This window comes from Pagrus pagrus (genome assembly GCF_965226575.1).
Source record: "Pagrus pagrus genome assembly, contig: HAP1_SCAFFOLD_27, whole genome shotgun sequence".
NCBI lineage: Eukaryota > Metazoa > Chordata > Actinopteri > Spariformes > Sparidae > Pagrus > Pagrus pagrus.
Genome location: NW_028175436.1, coordinates 196,925 through 218,344, shown reverse-complemented (window position 1 = coordinate 218,344; position 21,420 = coordinate 196,925). Strand labels below are relative to the sequence as shown.

General features: G+C 38.3%; 1 protein-coding gene and 6 long non-coding RNA genes across 9 annotated transcripts; 1 reads left to right on the top strand and 6 right to left on the bottom strand.

Annotated features, from left to right (window-relative positions):
- The first annotated feature begins 4,127 nt into the window (after window positions 1–4,127).
- Window positions 4,128–8,612, top strand: LOC311253644 (G2/M phase-specific E3 ubiquitin-protein ligase-like). The gene is made up of 11 exons (XM_084384152.1): window positions 4,128–4,168; window positions 4,556–4,639; window positions 4,728–4,807; window positions 5,168–5,245; window positions 5,369–5,574; window positions 5,690–5,789; window positions 5,890–6,052; window positions 6,155–6,252; window positions 6,502–6,649; window positions 6,934–7,060; window positions 7,723–8,612. The coding sequence occupies exons 1-11, from the start codon at window positions 4,139–4,141 to the stop codon at window positions 8,073–8,075; spliced, it is 1,467 nt and encodes a 488-aa protein (XP_084240278.1). The 5' UTR covers window positions 4,128–4,138; the 3' UTR covers window positions 8,076–8,612.
- Window positions 8,613–8,787: 175 nt separating this feature from the next.
- Window positions 8,788–9,825, bottom strand: LOC311253635. Its single transcript, XR_014621742.1, has 2 exons — window positions 9,693–9,825; window positions 8,788–9,443 (listed from the first exon to the last, which is right to left on the bottom strand). It is a non-coding gene; the product is annotated as an uncharacterized lncRNA (long non-coding RNA).
- A 37-nt stretch (window positions 9,826–9,862) lies between these two features.
- LOC311253634 lies at window positions 9,863–11,221 on the bottom strand. The gene is made up of 4 exons (XR_014621741.1): window positions 11,176–11,221; window positions 10,979–11,070; window positions 10,775–10,885; window positions 9,863–9,969 (listed from the first exon to the last, which is right to left on the bottom strand). It is a non-coding gene; the product is annotated as an uncharacterized lncRNA (long non-coding RNA).
- A 101-nt stretch (window positions 11,222–11,322) lies between these two features.
- Window positions 11,323–14,540, bottom strand: LOC311253637. 2 transcript variants are annotated; one of them, XR_014621744.1, is made up of 4 exons: window positions 14,478–14,540; window positions 13,396–13,607; window positions 12,360–13,033; window positions 11,323–11,383 (listed from the first exon to the last, which is right to left on the bottom strand). It is a non-coding gene; the product is annotated as an uncharacterized lncRNA (long non-coding RNA). The 2 variants fall into 2 exon arrangements; XR_014621745.1 differs by lacking the exon at window positions 11,323–11,383 and having other exon boundaries at window positions 11,842–13,033.
- A 418-nt stretch (window positions 14,541–14,958) lies between these two features.
- Window positions 14,959–17,738, bottom strand: LOC311253645. Of its 2 annotated transcripts, XR_014621758.1 has the most exons (6): window positions 17,618–17,738; window positions 17,378–17,473; window positions 15,857–15,932; window positions 15,491–15,642; window positions 15,149–15,259; window positions 14,959–15,006 (listed from the first exon to the last, which is right to left on the bottom strand). It is a non-coding gene; the product is annotated as an uncharacterized lncRNA (long non-coding RNA). The 2 variants fall into 2 exon arrangements; XR_014621759.1 differs by lacking the exons at window positions 17,378–17,473; window positions 17,618–17,738 and adding an exon at window positions 17,154–17,240.
- Window positions 17,739–18,325: 587 nt separating this feature from the next.
- Window positions 18,326–19,149, bottom strand: LOC311253643. Its single transcript, XR_014621757.1, has 4 exons — window positions 19,065–19,149; window positions 18,826–18,942; window positions 18,570–18,721; window positions 18,326–18,415 (listed from the first exon to the last, which is right to left on the bottom strand). It is a non-coding gene; the product is annotated as an uncharacterized lncRNA (long non-coding RNA).
- Window positions 19,150–20,096: 947 nt separating this feature from the next.
- On the bottom strand, window positions 20,097–20,767 carry LOC311253639. Its single transcript, XR_014621747.1, has 4 exons — window positions 20,681–20,767; window positions 20,456–20,500; window positions 20,254–20,346; window positions 20,097–20,157 (listed from the first exon to the last, which is right to left on the bottom strand). It is a non-coding gene; the product is annotated as an uncharacterized lncRNA (long non-coding RNA).
- Window positions 20,768–21,420: the final 653 nt, after the last annotated feature.

The following is a 21,420-nucleotide window of genomic DNA, read 5'->3' as shown; positions in this document are numbered from 1 at the left end:
TGTCTAAATTTGGGCCAATACACTACTTAAAGCTAATGAAAGCGATAGCCTTAGCTAACATGGCTACTGTAAGTCCAGCCACCGTAGCCAGTCTGACTAATCGATAGCAGAAACTTTGAGCCAACCAACTAAACAATACTTCCTGACAGGCTTCCTTTACTAGGAGAACACAACAATACATTACTTCGTATAAAAAATTCAGTCTGAATCATTGTATCAAACAACTGTTGGAAATTAATGTATTGGGGTATTTTCTATGATCCACCTTCAGATAGTCTGAAATGACAATCCACATATGTATTGTTTACACCACATATTACTGTTAATTCAAACATTTGCTTGAGAGTGAAGATTCAGTTAGATAGACATACTAGTACATTACTAGTATATGAAATGTGTTTCTATGAGTATTTTAGGCTAATTGGACAGGGTAAATACGTAACAAACATTAGAGGGTGTAGTCATTTTTTATTGTCAAAAACTCTCCATAACACAGATAACCATTGTTGAACAGGTCAGGAACGATTAGTTGCTGAAGGGTGAATGGTTCAGCAGAGAGACCTGGTGAAAGTAGGAGGAGGAAGATGAGAGAAATGAGAGAGAGTGAGGGGGACAGAAAAAAACAGAGCTTGCAGAAAAGCTTGAAGAAAATTTACAAAAAAGTCTAGTTCGTTGCTTTCTTCTTGGCAGAACACAAATGAACCATTAGTACTACACTAGGGATGAGAGATTCATTAAGCCTGACAATGACACACTGAAAGGATAATGGTAACAGGTGTGAGGCATATTAAAAACAGTGACTTCAAACTACAAAAATATAGTCTAGAAATGGTTGTTTTGGTGTTAGAGGGTTATTGACACTGTGACTGATCTAACTATTAATCACAGTCATGGCCTGTGGGAAGTTTTGGGCCAATGAAAACCCTCATATGTGGACAAACAAAAATTCTGCTGCAGGCACAGGTTTGGAGAGGTGACCATGACCACTGGGCTGAACAGCGTGCATGCTATAGATAATGTGTGAAACATCAACCGCTAAAAAGGCAACTCATACTGAGTAGCGTTTGAGAAGAATGCTTAGTATTTTTACTTAAGTATGATTTTTTTTGCAGTTGGCTGCAGACTGCAGTTGGCCTCACAAAACAATGCCCGGTCCCCCACTGACACTGACACTGAAAATGACTCTTACCTCTTGCTTGACCCCCACTGACACCATATCTCTTTCACTTTGTTATCACTTATGGTTCTGTCTGTCTCGTTATCATGTTGTCTATTTATTGTTTATTGTTTGGCACACATAGCTTCGAGACCAAAACAAATTCCTTGTATGTGAAAACCTACTTGGCAATAAACTTCTTTCTCATTCTGATTCTGATTTTAAGACCAGAAGTTGAAATTGAGTTTTAGTTTTAATATTTTAGTAATGTAACTGTATTCATACTTTAACACAGATTTTCAGTACTCGTTCTACCACTGGGTTCCTCGTACAGAGCTCACAGCGCTTACCAGAGGGGAGGAGTTTGAACAGGTTGTGTCCAGTTGTGCACAAATGTTTCCTACCCGTTTTAATCGCCTGGTTCCTCTGTCGGAGCGCAGGTATGGCTACAGAACCCTGGGTGAGGTGGCTCACTGTAGTACCCACGACTCTCTCCTCTACTATGGAGCCAGAACGGTGACTTTAAAATTTGGCATCCAAAAAAAAAATTGGCATTGAAAACAAAACCAGTACTGAAAAAGGAAACATTGGCATTGAAACATTTGTATTGAAAACAGTTGTATTGGCATTGAAACAAGTATTGGCACTGAAAAAGGAAACTAATTAAAATAATTAAAATCTGAAAATCTTATTATTTTATTTTATTGGGATTTTTTGTATTTTTCAATGACAATCTTGAGATTTTTTCTTCATGTCACTTTTTTTTCAGTGACAGATTTTTTTACAATGTCAGTATTTTTTCAGTGTCACTGATTTTCAGTTTCAACTTTCTGTCACTGTTTTGGCGTCGAGAGGGAGGGGTCTGAGGGGAGGGGCAAGTAGAGCGTGGTTTGCATATAATTTGCATATCGGCATCCTGAAGAAGTGCGCAACCCGCCATCAGCCCGAAGCCTGTGGCATGGTGGCATTGCTAAAATGTCCAGTCCACCGGGAACTTCCAAACCGCAAGTAAGTCTGTTTTTTTTCTCTGCTATTTACATGTTTATTCACATGCAACCTGGCCTGTTTGGTTAGCTTTTAACGGCCGTTATGTTGTTTTTGTAGAGGTCCGCTGGAACATGTAAGTTTCTAACATTAGCCGTGTTGGCTAACTTAACCTGTGGTTAATGCAGGATCAAAAATAAACACCCGCCAAGCGCCGAACACGGCTAAAAGTCGGTTTTGGCAGAAAAATAAATTAATGTCATGTGTCACCGGCCTGGCGGTAAATACTTGTTGCTGCCAAGTAATAATACATCACAACGGCGGCTAACAGTAACATAGCCTGGGACGTTAACATTGACATGATAAACAGCAGGGCTTCGGCTGTGTAGTTAAGCTACTGACATCCCCAGCACACGCACACACACACCATACAGAGTCTCATCTTTGAGCCGCTAGCTCAGCTTCAACGCAGGTATGCCACAATAACTCTTACAAGGGCCGCGAATTTGCTTCTGGTGACGATAAAAATGTTCCAGCGGACTCTGTTTCCAGCGCGGTCATGGAGAGTCTGAGCAGCTAACTTACTGAGCTGTGACTACCAGCTCTGCTTTTCTCAGTTTACCTGCCACTGACAGATGAGCCAGAAAGTTAAATGTGGACCCTGAGTAAATGGTAGCTAATGTTAAGTCTCCAGCCCTGTGATGTTTTGCCGTTGTGTTTTTCACAAAGACCCTGGCCGAGTGAAAGTTAACTTTAAACGGCTGTTGTGCTGGTTTGGCAGCGGTCCACTGAAACCAATGCTAAGTTATTAGGTGTTGGCTAGCTAATCTGTGGTTAATGATAGTTAGCGTTAATTCTCCAGCCCTGTGATGTCTCTTTTCTTTTTCTTTAGGAGTTAGAGGCCAGTGTTATTGCTGCTGCACAAGGCCTCATAAACGTGCTAACGCAAAATATTCAGCAGCATCACACCCCAGCACAGCAGAATCCAGTGCAGTCACATGAGCAACAGAATCGACAAGCACAAACAACAAAACAAACAGTGCAGGAGGAGATGACCAGGTGTTTAATTTATTTGTGATCATATGTTTGACTTATTTGATGGAAAATTATATTTCATAATGTTGATTTATTTTCATCTGTTAACCTCCCACATGCAGGTCATTTCCTGGCTTCTTTACCAAAAGGAAAGGCAAAAACCGCTTTTCACCCTTACAAACCACTCCAGGGAAGCCGAAAGTCTGTAAGCCATTCAGTGTGTATGTATATTTGGTGAATAAGGGCTGTACCAGCACGCCTTCTGCACCTGAAGAGCTGGAGTTGAGCCAAGCAGGGTTGGGGAAGAGGTCCCTCACTTTGACGGATGATATGAGCCATGCAATGGTATTGCAACCACTCTTTAAATTTAAGTTAATCATAATTTTGGCATTACAGTCCAACTGCATGCACACTATTAAACTTGTCAATATACAGTAGTTATTGTGATGCTATTACTATACAAAACAATTTAAAGTATTAGTTATAAATACTTTTATTCGTTTTATTATACTGTCCTTTTTTAACCGCCTTTTCCCATTTCTGTTATTGATTTCTCAGGTAAATAAAATTCTCATTGAAGAATATCCCAAAATGGAGGGGGTGGAAGGGTGGTTGTTCTACAAGGCTTCAGGTGCATACCATTTTCAAACACCTTTCCTTTGGATGGTGCAGGAACACCAACATTCAGAACTCTTTCTCTCACTTTCTGTATTTGCAGGTGGCCACGGTAGAAGAAAATTGCTTGCCATTCCTCCTGATGTAGACGGGTATACAGGTAGACTGATTCGCAGTGTTTCGGGTGCTGGGAAGACGACCATGTACATTGTTCCACTGCAGCAGGACCTTGATCTTACTCCACTGCCATCTGATGCCACTGAATTTCAAAAAATGCCTAAGGCTGCATGCCAAGTGTGCAAAGAAAACATGCCTCTGCATATCCTAGAATTGCACATCGAGGGTTGTATGGAGTCTGCAGCAGATGATGATGATGAGGTAAATGCATATAACAGAGAAGATATGGCGAAACAGTACATATATTTGGGAATCACAGTGTAATAAATGGTAAAATACCATCACATTGTTTTGTAGATGGTAACACTATTTCATAACACATAAAACATATCTCAATATCTTATATATAAACTATACTCCCAACAATGATACATTTGAACTTTACGAAGCAAGAATTAAACCCTGTACTGTAATAATTCAGAACATCATGAAGTGCTCTGAGTTCCTCAGATGTTTTTTATAGACAGTTGAGATAATACACTGTTTGCAAAAAAGTGTCCGGAAATTTTTATTGTTTCTATGTATGTCGTAGCATTGATTATTTCTCCTCCTATGTATTTATGGATACAGCTGTTTGTTACTTTACAGGACTGGCAGAATGAGGTCGAGGTTCTTTCTGTCACAAACTCACCACTTGCGCACCCTAACAAAGAGTCCAGAGATTGTGGCCAGGTAATGATTTTGAGCTGATATCTTGAAAGATATGTAAAATTGCAGACAGAGACCTTGTGCAATTGATTTGAATATCTGTTGTCTACAGGATAGAAAGGAATGCCCTATATGTTGTGGCTGCTTTCCATCAGATGAAATTGTTCTGCATGCAAGCCTGTGTGGGGAAAGGTTTGCCATTCTATCATGTTATCATACATTTTATTTCCCCAACATATTGTCTTTGTTAAAGCTGTGTCTCCTTGTAATATATCTACTATGCACTATATCAGGGATTTGGGATTAATTTAAATATAATTTGCATCTTTATTTTAGCCTTCATAATGCACAAGAAATGCTGTGATAACACAAGAGTGTAATGGCAAGGTTACTCAATGGGCATCTAGGTTGACACATAGGTCCAAAATAACATCAGTAGAATGCCTTTTTACCATTGTTTTTCAGGTGTGCTGAAACATAAACATTGATATATTATACTGAATATTACATACAAATTGAATGTTTTAATGTGTTTTTGTTGATCCTTGTCAGTCTACAGGACATGTTGAACTACAGTACAGACAGCTGTGTGCTACGGGAGGGAAGCGTATCTATGGCCGATATGTCTAGGTGATTTTTTACCCCCATCTTTTTTCATCAGTCATTTGTTTTCCTACGGTGTCATTAAATTCAAAGTTAAGTAATTGATTTTTCTCTCTTTTTTTTTCTTTTTTTCTTGCTGCTTTTTAATAGTGACGATGATGTCCTCCAGTGGCTTGCAAGCCAAGTAGATGCAAGCAAAGATTTTAAGATCTGCATCACCCGGGACAACCTCGTCCAAAGAGGCCTAATTCAGTGGCAGAGACAGAAGAAGGGCTCCCCTGTCAACAAACTCAATGTGACTTTCATTGGCGAAGCTGGAATCGACACTGGAGCATTAAGCAAAGAATTTTTGACTGGTAATGTATCTTTTATGACAATCTCTCGCACCAAACACTACTGAAATCAGGTTCATAGGTACAATATTTTTTTATTTACTGAACGGTGTTTTCTGTCATCATTTATTGTATTTAGAAATGATGCATGGCATTGAGAGGCGATTGTTTGAGGGCAGTGGCAAGAAGGGAAAGAGTCCTGTCTACTCTATGTGTGACCTAGAAAATGGTTTCTACAGGTTTGCATTGTTTCCTAGTTATCCTACATTATGCAGTTTATGCAAGTAAAAGTAAAAAGTCACAATTACAATGTCTGCACTGTTTGTTGATGACATGCAGAACTGCAGGAGAAGTGTTTTCTGTCAGCCTAGCTCAGGGTGGCCCAGCACCATGCTTCTTCAGAAATTGGTGTTACCAGTTTCTTGCAACAGGGGACTTTGATGCTCTGCAGCTGACCAAAGATGATGTGGATGATCTTGAATATGCCTCACTCATAGAAAAGGTGAGTACATCTGCTATGAACAACTGTGCAAGACCATTAAAGGCTTTTCTTAGTGTACAGTATTTCATTGCTATACTGTTAATAAATTTGTTGTAATATTAGGTGGAGGCAGCAACTGATCTGACACAGTTGACAGATGAAATCGTGAGTTGTGGTTACACTGGTTTGCTAAAGATGGACCGAAAGGACAGAATCATAAGGTCCGTACTTATTTTCCAGAGTACAATTTTTATTTTTATATAATTCATTTTGATGCACCCAGCATCAGTAGCCACTATAACAGAATAGTATTATTACTGTTTTTAGAAATGCAGCATTTGAACTTAAAATATAAATTTGTACAGCCTTGTCTTAGTCTTAATTTAGTTGTGTGGAAAAAAGCATGTATTTCCCTTTTGTTTATGGGTCTTCTGCAAATCAAGACAAACTTTGTTCCCTGTTCTCAATAGAGCCATTGTTCTGCATGCTACAATGCGTCTGACTCCTATGCTTCAGCAAATTAGAAATGGGATGAAGGTCTACAACCTTCTGGATGTGATTGGGAAGCATCAAACTCTCTGCTCAAACCTGTTTGTCCCCAAAGAGGACGATGACAGAGTAAGGATTCTGGGCATTAAATCATCCAGATTTGCTTTACTGCTATGACTTGATAATATGCTTAGAAACCCTACAGGATGTAGTAGTAGAGCTGCATCTCTTTATGATTGATACCATTATCTTTTTATGACTTTCTGTTATTGCTTTGCTTAACCTTTTTTGTTTTTGAAGAATACAAAGTCATATGTAATGTGGACCTGTGGTCTTTTTTCAAAGTTTCTATGTGTTCCTATATGTGTAGTCAACCCTCCTCCTTTTTTCCCCCCTTTTGCCCCCCCCCCCAGCCGGATGCTGATTACATAATGAGTATCCTAGTGCCTGAGCTGAGTAAGAAGGGAAGTCCAAGGCAAGCAAGAGAAAATGCCATCATCAACTTCCTCCAGGACTTTCTACAAGACCTGGAAAACACAGGTTTGACTTAACCTGTCTTTCTCACATTTTAAAGTACTATACATATTTGCCATGCAAACAGCTGTTACCTAAAATGAGTAGAGCAGAATATGATTCCACGTACATGACCTACATTTGGCACTTATTATAGCACTCCACCAAAAAGGACCATCAATAGATTTCCTTTTTAGAAACATTAATTTTGTGGGTAATGGCGGGTGGCAATGCTTATGGCAAAATGGTCCAGGTTTTGAACTTCACTAGAGCCTTTCTGGACTTTGCCCTCCACAGCCCAAAGACATAAGTAATAGATCAAAATACATGTTTCTTAAGAAAAAAAAAAATTCCCAGAATGCAGGAATATTGTTTAAGCTTGTGTCCCCTCCAATGTTGAATGGAAACATATGCCTGTGGTGACAACATAGTACACTACAAATGTAATCAAAAGATTTCATACTGTATACCTGGTATTCTTTTGGATTACATTATTCTAGGACTATTCCTACCTTTTGTTTTTATCTTTCAGTTATGTCAGTGTATATTAAATAGAAATGAATGCAGTAGGGTTAGTTGAAATAGGCCTTTGGGATTAATCGTGCAAATTGGTAAATAGGGTTGGCTTCTTGCAGTGTTGGATTTTTACTCCATTGTAATGAAATACTCTGATTTGTTTTATCATGCAGATCAGAATGAAGACCAGAAAATGTGTGAGCCTCTGACCCAAGAGGAGCTGCTAAGTGAAGGGCACTGGAATCAACAAAAGCACGCAAGCCTGTCTGTCCCAACAGTAATGCAGTGGTTAACTGGACAAAGGCACAAGCCCCTTCTTCCATCAGAGAGGGCAGATTTTAAAATAAATCTAATATTTGAACACCACTGTAATGAGAAAATGCCTGGTCACCACATTTGTTTCCCACTTGTAAGTGCCTGCACAAATACAATAACTATTCCTGTCGAACATATGAAAACATACACAGAGTTCAGAGATATAATGACAGTAGCAATCAGAATGGGTAGAGACTTCGGTCGTGTGTAGAGGTCATGTTTTGTGACCACTGATGTTTACTTGAAAGTCAGCCAGTATTGTGAATTTTTTTTGGCATTTTTGTTAAATCTGTTCAGTGAGCTATTTATTGTTCTGTGAGAGTCTTAATAAAAAAAATACAGATAGCAAATACAGATAAGTCAAACCATAAAAACAGCTCAATATTACGGTTTGGTTCTTCACACTTGATTCTCCCATTGCATTGTTTTTTTAGTTTGGGATCACTGCTAACAGTTTATTTGAAAAAAGGTCATTTAAGAACTCTGTATTTGCATTTTGTTTACAGCGCACTGACAAATGTACATGTAATGTAAAACCTTGAAATGTGATGCTGTTCCTCAAATTACAAGGTTACGTGTACTATTGAAAAGTTGAAATTGTTCAGTCTTCCACATACACATTAGTTTCAACATGTGTATGGCAAATTCATGTCATTTAAGTGAAATCAACTTTGTGGGGGTTTGGATTTTTTACTAAATCGTCAGCAAAAATTAACTTGACAACAATAAATATGGACATAATGCGGTCTGTGGCCTTTATCATTTTTTCATTGTGAATATTAACTGAAGTGTTTTACTTGAGTATGTCTACAGTATTATGCTGTAAAATGGAACTAATGTGCTGTTTTCCACTGAAAAAAACCCCCAGCATTTCACTTAAGAGCCCAACACAATACAGATGCACATTATACAGCATGAAAGTGTTCAAATTCACATAGCTTTATTTTAAATTCTTCATTACCAAGATATCAAACATGACATACTGAGTTTGGTAGATGTGTAATGCAGTGCGAGATAACTGTCTAATGGTATTTAAGACGCCAGTTTAAAATATCTGCATACACTAGATTTAAAAGTTTGGCCAATAAAATTGTGGGAGGTTACATTTGGTTGTTTAAAACAAGTAACAGCAGAATAAAACTGGATCTCTTTTTACCATGACAGACTGAGTTGTTTATATACTGCATAGTAAAACCTATATATCCTAAACAATCTCCACAATAGTTCTGCACAAATACCTATTCATGCAAGCAATTACAATTTCATTTGTCTAAGAATCGGAAACAATTTTTTTGAAATCACAGAAACTGTTGAACATCTATTCTATATTGCAGACTGCATGTTATCCTGCAAAGTTTGAGTGAAATGTTACATAGTCAAGCGCAGCCTTGTAAATGTCTCTTCCATTGTCCTGGGAGGGAGTGATAGGATTGATGGCTGCCCTCAGTCCAGCCATAGCCTGTGGCCCCAGAGGGCACTGGATGGGTGGTAGAACTACTCCACCAGCAGCAGCAGCAGCAGCAGGAGCATCTTCTCTCAAACTGTCAGGGTTGAAGTCCAACAAGTGATCTTGCAAATCCTATAAATGGCAAGTAATTTTGTTATAACACTTGCCTTTTGTATACTTCACACATTTGATCTTCAAAGAATTCATTTTAATTTGTTGAGAGTACGAAAATACTGAATATACATTGTCGTTAAAACATTTTTTGACTTCTGATTTGATCTATTTTTGCATTATTTGTCACAATTGTTTCAGATCTTAAAATATGAGACAATGGGTAAACCTGATTAAACATAGCTTGGATTCAACATTTTTGAGGTCTACCTCTAGATTCTCTGGAGCAGCCACAGGATACTGGAGAAATCCAATGGTCCAAAGTTGATTGGGAGTCAGGTTTTGTTCCGTACGCAGAGGATGGTTATCCCACCCAGCTGTAAAAGTGTCTAGGTCCATTTGGAGGCGTGGTACCAATATGTACTGGGCACAGAATAACTGCAGGCTGTTGGAGGGATCAAGCAGGCACTCCTCTTCAAGACCATGAAGTAGCTCATAATATACCCTTGTTACTGCCATCCACACGTCACGCCATAAGCGCTCCACTCTTAAGGAACAAAAATACAAAAAGTGCACCGTATTAATATTAGAATCACAGCCAGGGACACTCAAAATGTAGGTCAGACTTGGTTTCTCCTCTCTGCCTGCTTGGTGAACTGACTGACGCAACTGTCTTGATATGGATGCACTGCTATCCATTTCCTAGGTAACCCAAGGTTGAGATCATCTGTATTTTGTTTCATTACAGATAGACTCTCTGTAGAAAGTGTTGCATGTATTGTAACATAATAGATTGCTTCTCTATTTTTCTCTGCAAAACGTTGAATGGGTTGCCAAATATACCCGGGCTGGCCATCCATATACCTGGGTGGCCCGCCCAAGTAAAGTCTATATGTGGGAAACATTGACTTAAGTTAACTTAGGTAAGCATGGTGTCTTGATTTGAACAAAAATCCAAGACTCTTCACGCATGTATAAAGTGGTGAACAATAACCTAATTTGGACACAGTGCATCTCTGTAGGCCTACGAAGGATAAATGCTTCCTGTGAGGATGTATCCTTCAGATTTGGTTTGGTACTGCAGTGTTCACTCTGTATTACTGTTGCAAGTCTCCCCGGCTGGCCGTCAATAAGAATTGACTTGCTCCCAAGAATTTCTATGACAGAAATCATTTTTACATAAATCATTTCTGGTGAAGACTGTTTACAGCGAGTCTGTGGATTATCCAAATTTACTAGGACAGAGATGTTGGTGTTACGGTCTTTGCAATGCAATTCTTTAATGCTTTAGGCATCAAAAAACAAATCATTGGGTTAGGGTTACTTAAAAGAAACACAACTTTGATATTTACCTTTGATTATGCACACTTTTCCCAGATATGTAGCTTGCTCTGCCACAGCCACGAATAGTGAACATGCATTGAGCAATGCCGACATTTTCAACCCCTTGGTCTCCTCTAACTCTAAATTATGACATAAGAAACAGAGATAAAGTCAAATGTTTTCAGTCAATGAATTTTGACAAAAAGACAATCATGCTCTTGCTGTTTTCTTACCTTAATGGAAAGCCAAACTTTTCAACTGAGCTCATGAAGAAGCCAAGTGCTGTTGATGCCTTGTTATTATTCGCAGAACCCAGGTACATTATCTAGAGTATAGTGACAAAATACTTGCGTGAATGTGCCACACTAAATAGAATATGGTAATACTAGGCTCAGCCGCATTGCTTTTTGAAAAAGTGTCAAATGTTTACCTTTCGTGAATAACCATCAATTCCAGCGAAGATAACAATACCATATCAGAAAGTGTATCAACTCTTAAAATTATAATAGCTCTACATACACAAATCATTAAGTGGGTCAATTCAGATTTTCATACAAGGTATTTCCCAGGTACCCATGTAACATTTAGAATCTTTTCCCTACAGAATTGCATGTTTCTTTTCTCACTGTGCAGTTATACTGTCAAAAAAAGTTATCTTCATGATTCTGCTTTAACCAAATTACAATAAAAAAAATTAGGGTATTCAAAAAGGTTTAATCAGCAAAGATGGGCAGCATCCTCCGGTATATTTTCCACAATATTAAATGGATGGTTTACTAGGGGGGTATACAAGACATCTACCATCACTTTATTAAATAATTTCTTAATTAATTAATTTCACACTGTCCAAAGAGGACTACACATTCACTGGAGACAACTGCAAAGACCTTAAAGAAAAACTGTCAGTATTCAAGATGATGTTCTTGAGATGGTCTCATAGAGTGAAGTCCAATTATTTGTAAAAGCTGCACTTTAGACGGGACATCCCCCTATAATATGATGAAATGAAACTAGCCTCAGTGTGTAAATGACTGGTTTTTCCCTCCTTTATTTCATGTAACAGTTAAACCAATGTTGTACACATAACCATGTTTCATTATGTGTGGCACAGTAGACTTTTTCCTGACTGTATGACATCCTCATCCTGTTTTTTTATGGTAAACTACTGCATTTACTGCCTAACGCTGAATTAAAGAACCTTAAAGAACCATGCTAAAATGATCAAGGCTTCTTCAGGAATGTTCTTAATTTACAGCATGCATGCTGATCCACACAGTGTGGAATGGACTAAGAGTCACTAAGCAACAATCATTAAATAGCTACCCATTCACATGTTGAAATTTTATAGAATGGGGGCACAAACTAACTGTATGTGCAGCTTAATTAATAAACTGTATTACAAAAGTTTGTTTTGTTGTAATACAGCTCCAGCAATCTATAGCCTATGTTGTAATAGCATACAAAATCTACCAGCATCCTTCAAACATGAATAGAACTTATTTGTAAAAGCTCAAGCAAGACTCCCTCTGCAAACAATTTCAACATTTATACATATAAATATATGAACATATTATAACAATATTCTTGTAAAACATAACAAACACACACACACACCTGATAAGTTTGTGGTTTGTGTCCACGTGGACCAGTGAGTGGGGACCCTTGACAGAATATGTTCTTCTAGCAACACAGCCTAAACGTGCCATTCTCTCCAAGATCCCTGCAGAATCCACCCTGCGCATGGATGCTGAAACCTGCTCCCATCTGACTCGGTGTCCCATCGCTTGCAGTTCGCCCTTCATCATTCTATAGCCTATGTGCGGCATCCTCAATTTAACTGAGCGCACAAGATTGTCCAGCTCCATATCTGTGATATTGCTGTATGATCCCGTAACTGATAGTCCATACTCACGCATCCGCCGATATACTGTCCTTTTGCAGACACCCAGGAGCTTAGCTACACAGGGGATGGACAACTGCATGTCGATAAGGTTTTGGAGACATTCTTTAGAAATTGCAAGTTTTGGCTGTCCCCTACCACCCCCCAGAACCTCTACATAGGTGGCAGCTGGATAACTCTCCTCTTGTAAACGAAGAAGTCTTAATAAGTCAGATAAAGCACGAACAACATCTTGAGGCAGCTCTACTACATTGGCAAAAGAGCGTAGAAGTCCCACTTCATGACTTAAAACAAAGTGCAAATAATCCAAATCCACAGGCTGACGTCGCAGAACTTCCTGAAGCCTTCTCAGCATTCTCTCCATGAACTGCCTCACAATCGAAGGTTCCTGTAATTAATATAAAAAAAAAAAAACACTAATGTGATGACACATTTATCAGAGCTCAAGTTGCCATGACAAGCTACTCTACCTTAGATCTGCCATACAGCTATAGAAATGTTGAATTGGCGCACATTTAATTAAATATTAATTACGTTTAAATCAAATAATTTAATGTTAGAAACCCCCCTTTCCACATATGAGCAAATGCAAAACTTTAATTTTGATTTCAAATTAGCTAAGCAGAACTCAGTGCAATTCATGAAATAACAAAAGATGTTATTTAAAGAAACTTGTCATTTCCTTGGATCGTCAGCGCAAAAAGCCAAATATATAAAAGTTAATAGGTAAACATATTTTGATTAACTTACCGTCATCTGTTGGGGTCGCGAATCTGCCATCTCTCTCAACTTCAACAACACCTCCCTTGAACTGAAGTAATATTCCGGGTTTGTGCTTGTCGATTCTGTTGCTCATGTGACTGCACTGGATTCTGCTGTGCTGGGGTGTGATGCTGCTGAATATTTTGCGTTAGCACGTTTATGAGGCCTTGTGCAGCAGCAATAACACTGGCCTCTAACTCCTAAAGAAAAAGAAAAGAGACATCACAGGGCTGGAGAATTAACGCTAACTATCATTAACCACAGATTAGCTAGCCAACACCTAATAACTTAGCATTGGTTTCAGTGGACCGCTGCCAAACCAGCACAACAGCCGTTTAAAGTTAACTTTCACTCGGCCAGGGTCTTTGTGAAAAACACAACGGCAAAACATCACAGGGCTGGAGACTTAACATTAGCTACCATTTACTCAGGGTCCACATTTAACTTTCTGGCTCATCTGTCAGTGGCAGGTAAACTGAGAAAAGCAGAGCTGGTAGTCACAGCTCAGTAAGTTAGCTGCTCAGACTCTCCATGACCGCGCTGGAAACAGAGTCCGCTGGAACATTTTTATCGTCACCAGAAGCAAATTCGCGGCCCTTGTAAGAGTTATTGTGGCATACCTGCGTTGAAGCTGAGCTAGCGGCTCAAAGATGAGACTCTGTATGGTGTGTGTGTGTGCGTGTGCTGGGGATGTCAGTAGCTTAACTACACAGCCGAAGCCCTGCTGTTTATCATGTCAATGTTAACGTCCCAGGCTATGTTACTGTTAGCCGCCGTTGTGATGTATTATTACTTGGCAGCAACAAGTATTTACCGCCAGGCCGGTGACACATGACATTAATTTATTTTTCTGCCAAAACCGACTTTTAGCCGTGTTCGGCGCTTGGCGGGTGTTTATTTTTGATCCTGCATTAACCACAGGTTAAGTTAGCCAACACGGCTAATGTTAGAAACTTACATGTTCCAGCGGACCTCTACAAAAACAACATAACGGCCGTTAAAAGCTAACCAAACAGGCCAGGTTGCATGTGAATAAACATGTAAATAGCAGAGAAAAAAAACAGACTTACTTGCGGTTTGGAAGTTCCCGGTGGACTGGACATTTTAGCAATGCCACCATGCCACAGGCTTCGGGCTGATGGCGGGTTGCGCACTTCTTCAGGATGCCGATATGCAAATTATATGCAAACCACGCTCTACTTGCCCCTCCCCTCAGACCCCTCCCTCTCGACGCCAAAACAGTGACAGAAAGTTGAAACTGAAAATCAGTGACACTGAAAAAATACTGACATTGTAAAAAAATCTGTCACTGAAAAAAAAGTGACATGAAGAAAAAATCTCAAGATTGTCATTGAAAAATACAAAAAATCCCAATAAAATAAAATAATAAGATTTTCAGATTTTAATTATTTTAATTAGTTTCCTTTTTCAGTGCCAATACTTGTTTCAATGCCAATACAACTGTTTTCAATACAAATGTTTCAATGCCAATGTTTCCTTTTTCAGTACTGGTTTTGTTTTCAATGCCAATTTTTTTTTTGGATTAAATTTTAAAGTCACCGTTCTGGCTCCATACTCTCCTCCCTTGCCCAATATATCCTTGAAGAAGAAGAGAGATATGAACAGTTAAGGTTGACATTACAACACATTACAGGTGTTTGCTGATATGAAATGTAGCTCAACAAAGCCAAAAAACTGCAACTGAGCGCACTGTTATGAATCAGAAAACTGGCATTTATACCTCCAGGGAAGGATTTGTATAGCAATCCACAGGCAGTGCAAGGTTCAATAGTGTACATGCTTTTGAGTTCTTCTTGAAAAGCAGAAGAAAACTTTTGAAGATTCACAACACCTATTGAGAAAAAAACAACACATTAATACATAATTAAAACACAGAAGGAGGCTAGTGAGGGAGGCCACCAAGACACCTATGACTACTCTGAAGGAGTTAAAAGCTTCAGCAGCTGAAATGGGAGAGACTCTGTATACAACAACTGTTGCCCGGGTTCTTCACCAGCCAAAGCTTATGGGAATACTTTTTATAGGCACTGTATATACATTTGCTTACGTTATTGTTACTTACTTTGTAGCCATCTGTAATGTGCTCTCTTCCGGAACCATTTACTTGATACAATGTCCCTAAACGTCTTGCATACAAGTGCAATCTTTGCGATGGCCATCTCCTTCCATGAGGATGACTTCCAGAAACACCTCCACAAGAAGTTCATCAGAAAGCTGTGCAGACAAATTCAAATAAAATTTTAAAAATTACTGCACCAAAACTTTACTTGAGTATTTATCCAAATTAGAACACTGATGTACTTTGTACCTTTTGGCATATATGTGGATGTGTTGGGTTGCACAAAATGTCAGTGAATGATGATGATCGCTTATGACTGGTAATTACTATGCAAGTAAAAATTGTAGTTATCATTGAATAATAAAGTACCTCCTCAAAGTGCGTTGTGTGAGGCCCTCCTGTTGTCTGCACACATTTGGCACCTGGGGCAGTTCCACTTTCCAACCTGCCAAGTCATGGAAAAGGCATTAAGTTTATTTGTGGAAGCTTGAATATGTAACTGCAGCACTTGAACTCTTTCGTGATTAGTTGAAAAACAGTGGTGTGATGATACACCCAGCTCATGACAGAGACACTACATGATTTTGGGTTCACGAGAATGAGACGTTTTTTGAACACTATTTGCAAAGACAGAGAGAGACAATGTTTTAAATAGTTCTTATCTTGTAATGAACGTCATTTCAGTTCTAGTGTGTGACCTTGTTACTGAACTCCTTTCCATAAATTCAAATGAGAAATTAATAGATAATAATAATAACAATAATAATAATAATAATAATAATAATAATAATAATAGTCTCTCAATACTTAAAGTGCAAACACAGACTGACACATTTTTTGTTCAAGCGTGATAAAGACAGCTGGCTACAACTACAACGACAATTTGCGTAAATTGTCGGTCACAGTAGCAACACCATGGTTTAGCATCTGAAGCTCGCAGTCACTCGCAGATGCTTGTAAAACTTCGGCTATGCTATCTGTGGGTGTCTTTGCATAGTGCTCGTGTTAGCCGCAGTGTACGGCACTATTTTGTAGTATTAGTGCTTATAATAGTGCTTACATGTTGTTCCCGTCTTGTCTGTCACCGTGTGCCGCTTATTGCTTCCACCAAGCACTCTAAATGTTGCCAGTTGAACGTCAGACTCCGTTATACGAGCTGCCGCTCTACATTTGTTCTGTAGCTACTCATATCGCGAGACAGCTTTTAACCTCCACGAAAAATAGCTTAACGATTTTATATCGCGAGATCTCGTGGTACGGGATGATTGTTGATCACTATACTAATTTGTGACATTTGTGATGCTGCAATAATGTCATTGCTTAATGTATTAGAAAATGACATAGACTTTATTTTCTTCAAAATTGCTCTAGGGGCTTCTGTTAGAAATTCAAAATGTTTTTTATTTTGAGATGTGTATTTTTGTGCCATTTTTAGACGTTCTGTTGTTTTAAAAAAATATATTGACACTTTTACACAGTAAATGTTTTTATACAAAAATGGACTACTGTTATCAAATATCCACTTGATTTGACAAATTTGGATGGGTAACGCTACATAAATAGAAGACAGACTTGAAATATTGCCCTATGCTTTACCACTCACCTAACCCTAACCCTAACCCTAACCCTGACTTGCAAATACTGTTTCTAAATGTTAATACATTACCATTCCATCTTGTTCCACAAAAAGGTGGTACTTAGCAGAATACATTCTGCTTCATACCGGCAGATGCTGAACCGCTGTGTTAGCCACTCGATGACTACCTGGAACAATTTTTTTTTTTATTTGTCATTGTGGTTTTATTGTCACAATTCATTTAATCCCCCGGGCAAGAAATAATTAACTTTTTATTTGTCTAACTTGGATACAAAAAATTATGTTGTACTTACCTCTGGCAAAATGACCTCAATTAAGTAGGCATCTCTTTCAGCAACAGCCACTTGTTTGGCAACAAGCCCTTCTAACCTGACAATGAGTTCTCCTGTCTGAAATATTGATAATGACAACATTAATATTTGCCTTTATTTTCATATTGTATGCGTTTCATACGTAGAGACACCATGAACTATTTTTTTCATTTGTAAGGTGTTTATTAATATATTAGCATTACATGCATGTATAATCTTTACCTTTATGTCGTCAAAAACAGACAGGTGGTCAGCATAGAATGCTTTCAGTGTTGGGTCTTATCCTGTGTTCCTGAACAGGTACATTCTGTTTGACAGAATGCGACCTGACAGAAGATCTATCTCCAAACACTGAGAATACAAAATAGTTTAATCAGTCCAAATACCTTTAAAAAGCAACATGTCAGGTTTGAAAAAGGATGTCATTATTCTTTCAAACCAAACCCCAAACCCAAAAAGGGAAATCTGTCAGTAATACCTTGATCTCTTTGTCAGTCAAAATGCTGTCTGCCTGCGTGGATTCCACAATATCTTTATCCCTGCAAGAAGTAAAAGCATGAACTATGAGGTCGGCTTGTAATTGCAATATAGCAAAGACATGTATTTGAGAAAATGTTCCTATTTGACTTTTGAGCTGGAGGACAACACTTAAAAACATTGTAATTTCTTTGAAAGTCAGCTTGCTAAAGTACCGTACTACTAGCACAATTTAAAAACATCACTGTTCAACAAATTATGGTCATATTTCATACAGTAATGACAGAACGATAAAATTACAGCAAATTATTTGAGATATTTTATTAGGTTTTTTTTATTTATTTATTTATTTTTTTAGGTTATTTAATGGAACATGAGCATGTGTCATATACTTACAGATATGTAGTCATGTCGCGATCACAACCACAATGGAACTCTCTGGTGGTCCAGTCTCCTTGCACACCTGCGCATTCAAAATGTATCCAACCTCCACAGCTTTTACACTCGAGCCAAGAAAAGTTTTTCACTTGACTGTGGAGTGTTCTACAAGACAAATCGAAACAGTCTATCAGCTTATTCGACTATATTTATCTTAAAACTGTAGACACCTTTATTATGCTCTACTTTTGTATCAAACACCTGGCATTAATCATTACACAAATGCTGCGTATTGCTGTTCAATTTCTTTCTTCAATACCTCTTTGAGCCAGTTACCCGCTGAAACACGCAGGCTTGTTTTTCCCAGGCTAAGCAATGACAGTTGGAGTCGCTTGCTTTTTTTTCCTGTTGCTGAATCCTGTCCTCCTCAAATTTTATTTTTTCCAGGTCTTCTTTGGTGAGTGGGAAAGTCTGTGTGAATGACAAAAAATAAAAAAATAAAAACATAAATAACATTACTCTGAATTCTCTTTGAGTAAACATTGGCTTTAAGCGAAAAGTTTAATATATCTGACCTGAACACTCAGGCCTTTTATCATCTCAGCCGCATTGTGTCTTCTTAGAGTTCGACACTGGTTGAGGGAGAGATCGTCATTGCTGACATCTCTGTTTTGGACCTCATTCTCAGCTGCCTTTTTTTGGGATAAAAACATAGTCACAAATGGCATACAAAACAGTTATTTCTTGTTGTCATCCTGTTTGTGTGTTTTACAAATGATGACAGCTCCTAACAAAGCTGAAACAGTTTACTTACCGAGCACACAAAGATCCCACAGTTATCATGGTCTCTCAGCCTCCACTGCTTTGGGAATGTGACCTTCCATCCCTTGAGACCTCCGTGGTTTCTGAAGACATTACTTTGATAACAAAACATAAGGGGTCACATTTCTATGACAGTAATTCCCTTGCCTAAATTTTTGAACCACCCTCTGAATTTTGTGTCTTCACTTCTCACGTCAGAAGAGCCATGTCGTCATCTGTCATTGTTGTTTGAATCCTCAAAGAATCGTACAAACTCAATTCTTTGTTTGAGAAGTCTAGTACCTAAGTCATAAAGATACCAGAAGCACATATATCTGCAGTTACATCTTTTGTTTTGTCTAACAGAGAAAAAGTAATGCTTTTGATAGCCACAGTGATAACTTTCTAACCAAGTTATCGGTGCATTTATACATTTATATATTGTCCATCAGTCTCTGTCTTATCACACCATTAAGGCTATACAAAATAACATATCAATTATACAGTACATCATTACAAATGTTCTTACCTAATGTTCTATGACTTTTTTATTGCAGCATGTCCACTGTGTGAGACCTATATTTATATGCTGGACTTGAGTAAATATGATTGTCTTCTTAAAAGATAAAAATGCATATTTACATGTCAAATATGAGCTCAACTACCATGGGGGAATGCAAAACTCCCCTTTAGTAACTGATAAAATGTCTCACATTACACTTATTATTTGTGTTATTTATTAATATAAGTGTTAAACATTTCTTGCATAGTATTTCAAATATAGCATCATATGTTTATTGCATTCTTCATTCTGAATGCATGTTTGGGTGATAACTTTTATACTACTTTGGCTACTGTTTACCTGCTGTTCACTTTAATTCTTGAAGTAAAATTACACACAAATTTAACATGTTGCTAACACTTTGCTGCAGCAAACATGGTCCAAGCATCTCTTTTGAATAATTATAGTGATATACATGTGTTTAACATCATTTTTATGACATGGTTGATGTGCTGTCATGTTGGCCTACCCAAAGGATAAAGTGGTTTCCAGTCTCAGGAGTGCTGTGACCCACAAGCCTTGGCAGAAATATTCGGTCTGCAGTCTAGTGCAGTGGAGACAATAGCGATTTCAGTATTAAATGTCCATGTTAAAAAGACAGATTGTAAAGACATACATCTTTCAAGAATGGCAAACCCACCTTTAAGTGTTTGACAGTTTTGTCCTGGACATGGCCATTTCTTATCCAGTCCCGACTCCACAGAATGTTGTCAAAGTGAGCCAAACTCACAGACTGTGCAGTGGGGATAAAGATTTATAAGTGTTACTGTCTCCTACCTTTACTGAGGATGTTGTGTTTGTTCAGAATTGACAAAAGCATACACACAAGTACTTCATATTACCTTACTGCAGGCCCGTGTAATCTGTGCCACTCTGAAATTGACAGCCTGAATAAAAAAGATGGTGATATCAGTTTTTGCAGGATTTAGCACATAAAAATTGTCACCACACACTTGAGTGCACACTGACATGAGCCACAGCATTTATCTTTAGTCAGACTGCATGTCTGACTGTAAACATATACGTCTTAATAGATTTAATAATGTTAACAGTACTGTCATACTCACATCATCTGTCAGCCACGGCATCGTCCATGAGGTGTCGTCCAGTAAATCCAGAGGGCAAACACTCTTAATGTCTTTTATTGAAATCTGGAACTTTCTCCCGATTTTAGTCAAAACTCGATTTTCGTCCCGAGATCCAGTTAGAAGACTTTTCAAAGTGCTCTACAAACAGCAGTGTTTTCTATTAGCTTATACAATTCATAATCATTATGGAAGTACAAAATGAGAAAAGTTATGTTCACATTGTACGATTTTCAAACTGTTTTTATGTGAAAAACATCAGATGCAGCTACTAACCTTGTCCTCTTCAGATATGCTGTAGTTGCTGGCCTGAAAAGTGATGTCTTGGACCTTGTCTGCTGGAACAGCAATAGGTGGCGGTGGAAGTGGCAGTGTCCCACTGCGGTGGAAGTGGCAGTGTCCCATATATTATTATTTGGTCTTTACACATGTATAAAGGCACTATTCCTTAACAGCGGTGTTATTTATAATGTAAGGGTGTATTGCATGTCCTCGGTTGTTAAATAATGGAAGAGCAATGCAATAGGTTGCATCCTGTGTGCTGTGATCACAGAAATACAGAATTTTAGTTTTTCACTGTCATAGTTGTGCGGGTGGTTCATAGTGTCACAATGTTTTTTATAATACAACTCCTATATTTCTACTCCCATATACTAAACACACCACTTGAGTCTCCAGCTGGTCCAGAATGCTGCAGCACGTGTACTGACAGGAACTAAGAA

What these genes read in the sequence shown, in the direction of transcription:
- LOC311253644 (XM_084384152.1), top strand. Translation starts at nt 4,139, where the DNA reads ATGGAGTCTGCAGCAGATGATGATGATGAG. An exon ending in CAGCAGATGATGATGATGAG is followed by an intron (nt 4,169 to 4,555) that starts GTAAATGCATAT and finishes GTTACTTTACAG; the next exon opens with GACTGGCAGAATGAGGTCGA. An exon ending in AGTCCAGAGATTGTGGCCAG is followed by an intron (nt 4,640 to 4,727) that starts GTAATGATTTTG and finishes TGTTGTCTACAG; the next exon opens with GATAGAAAGGAATGCCCTAT.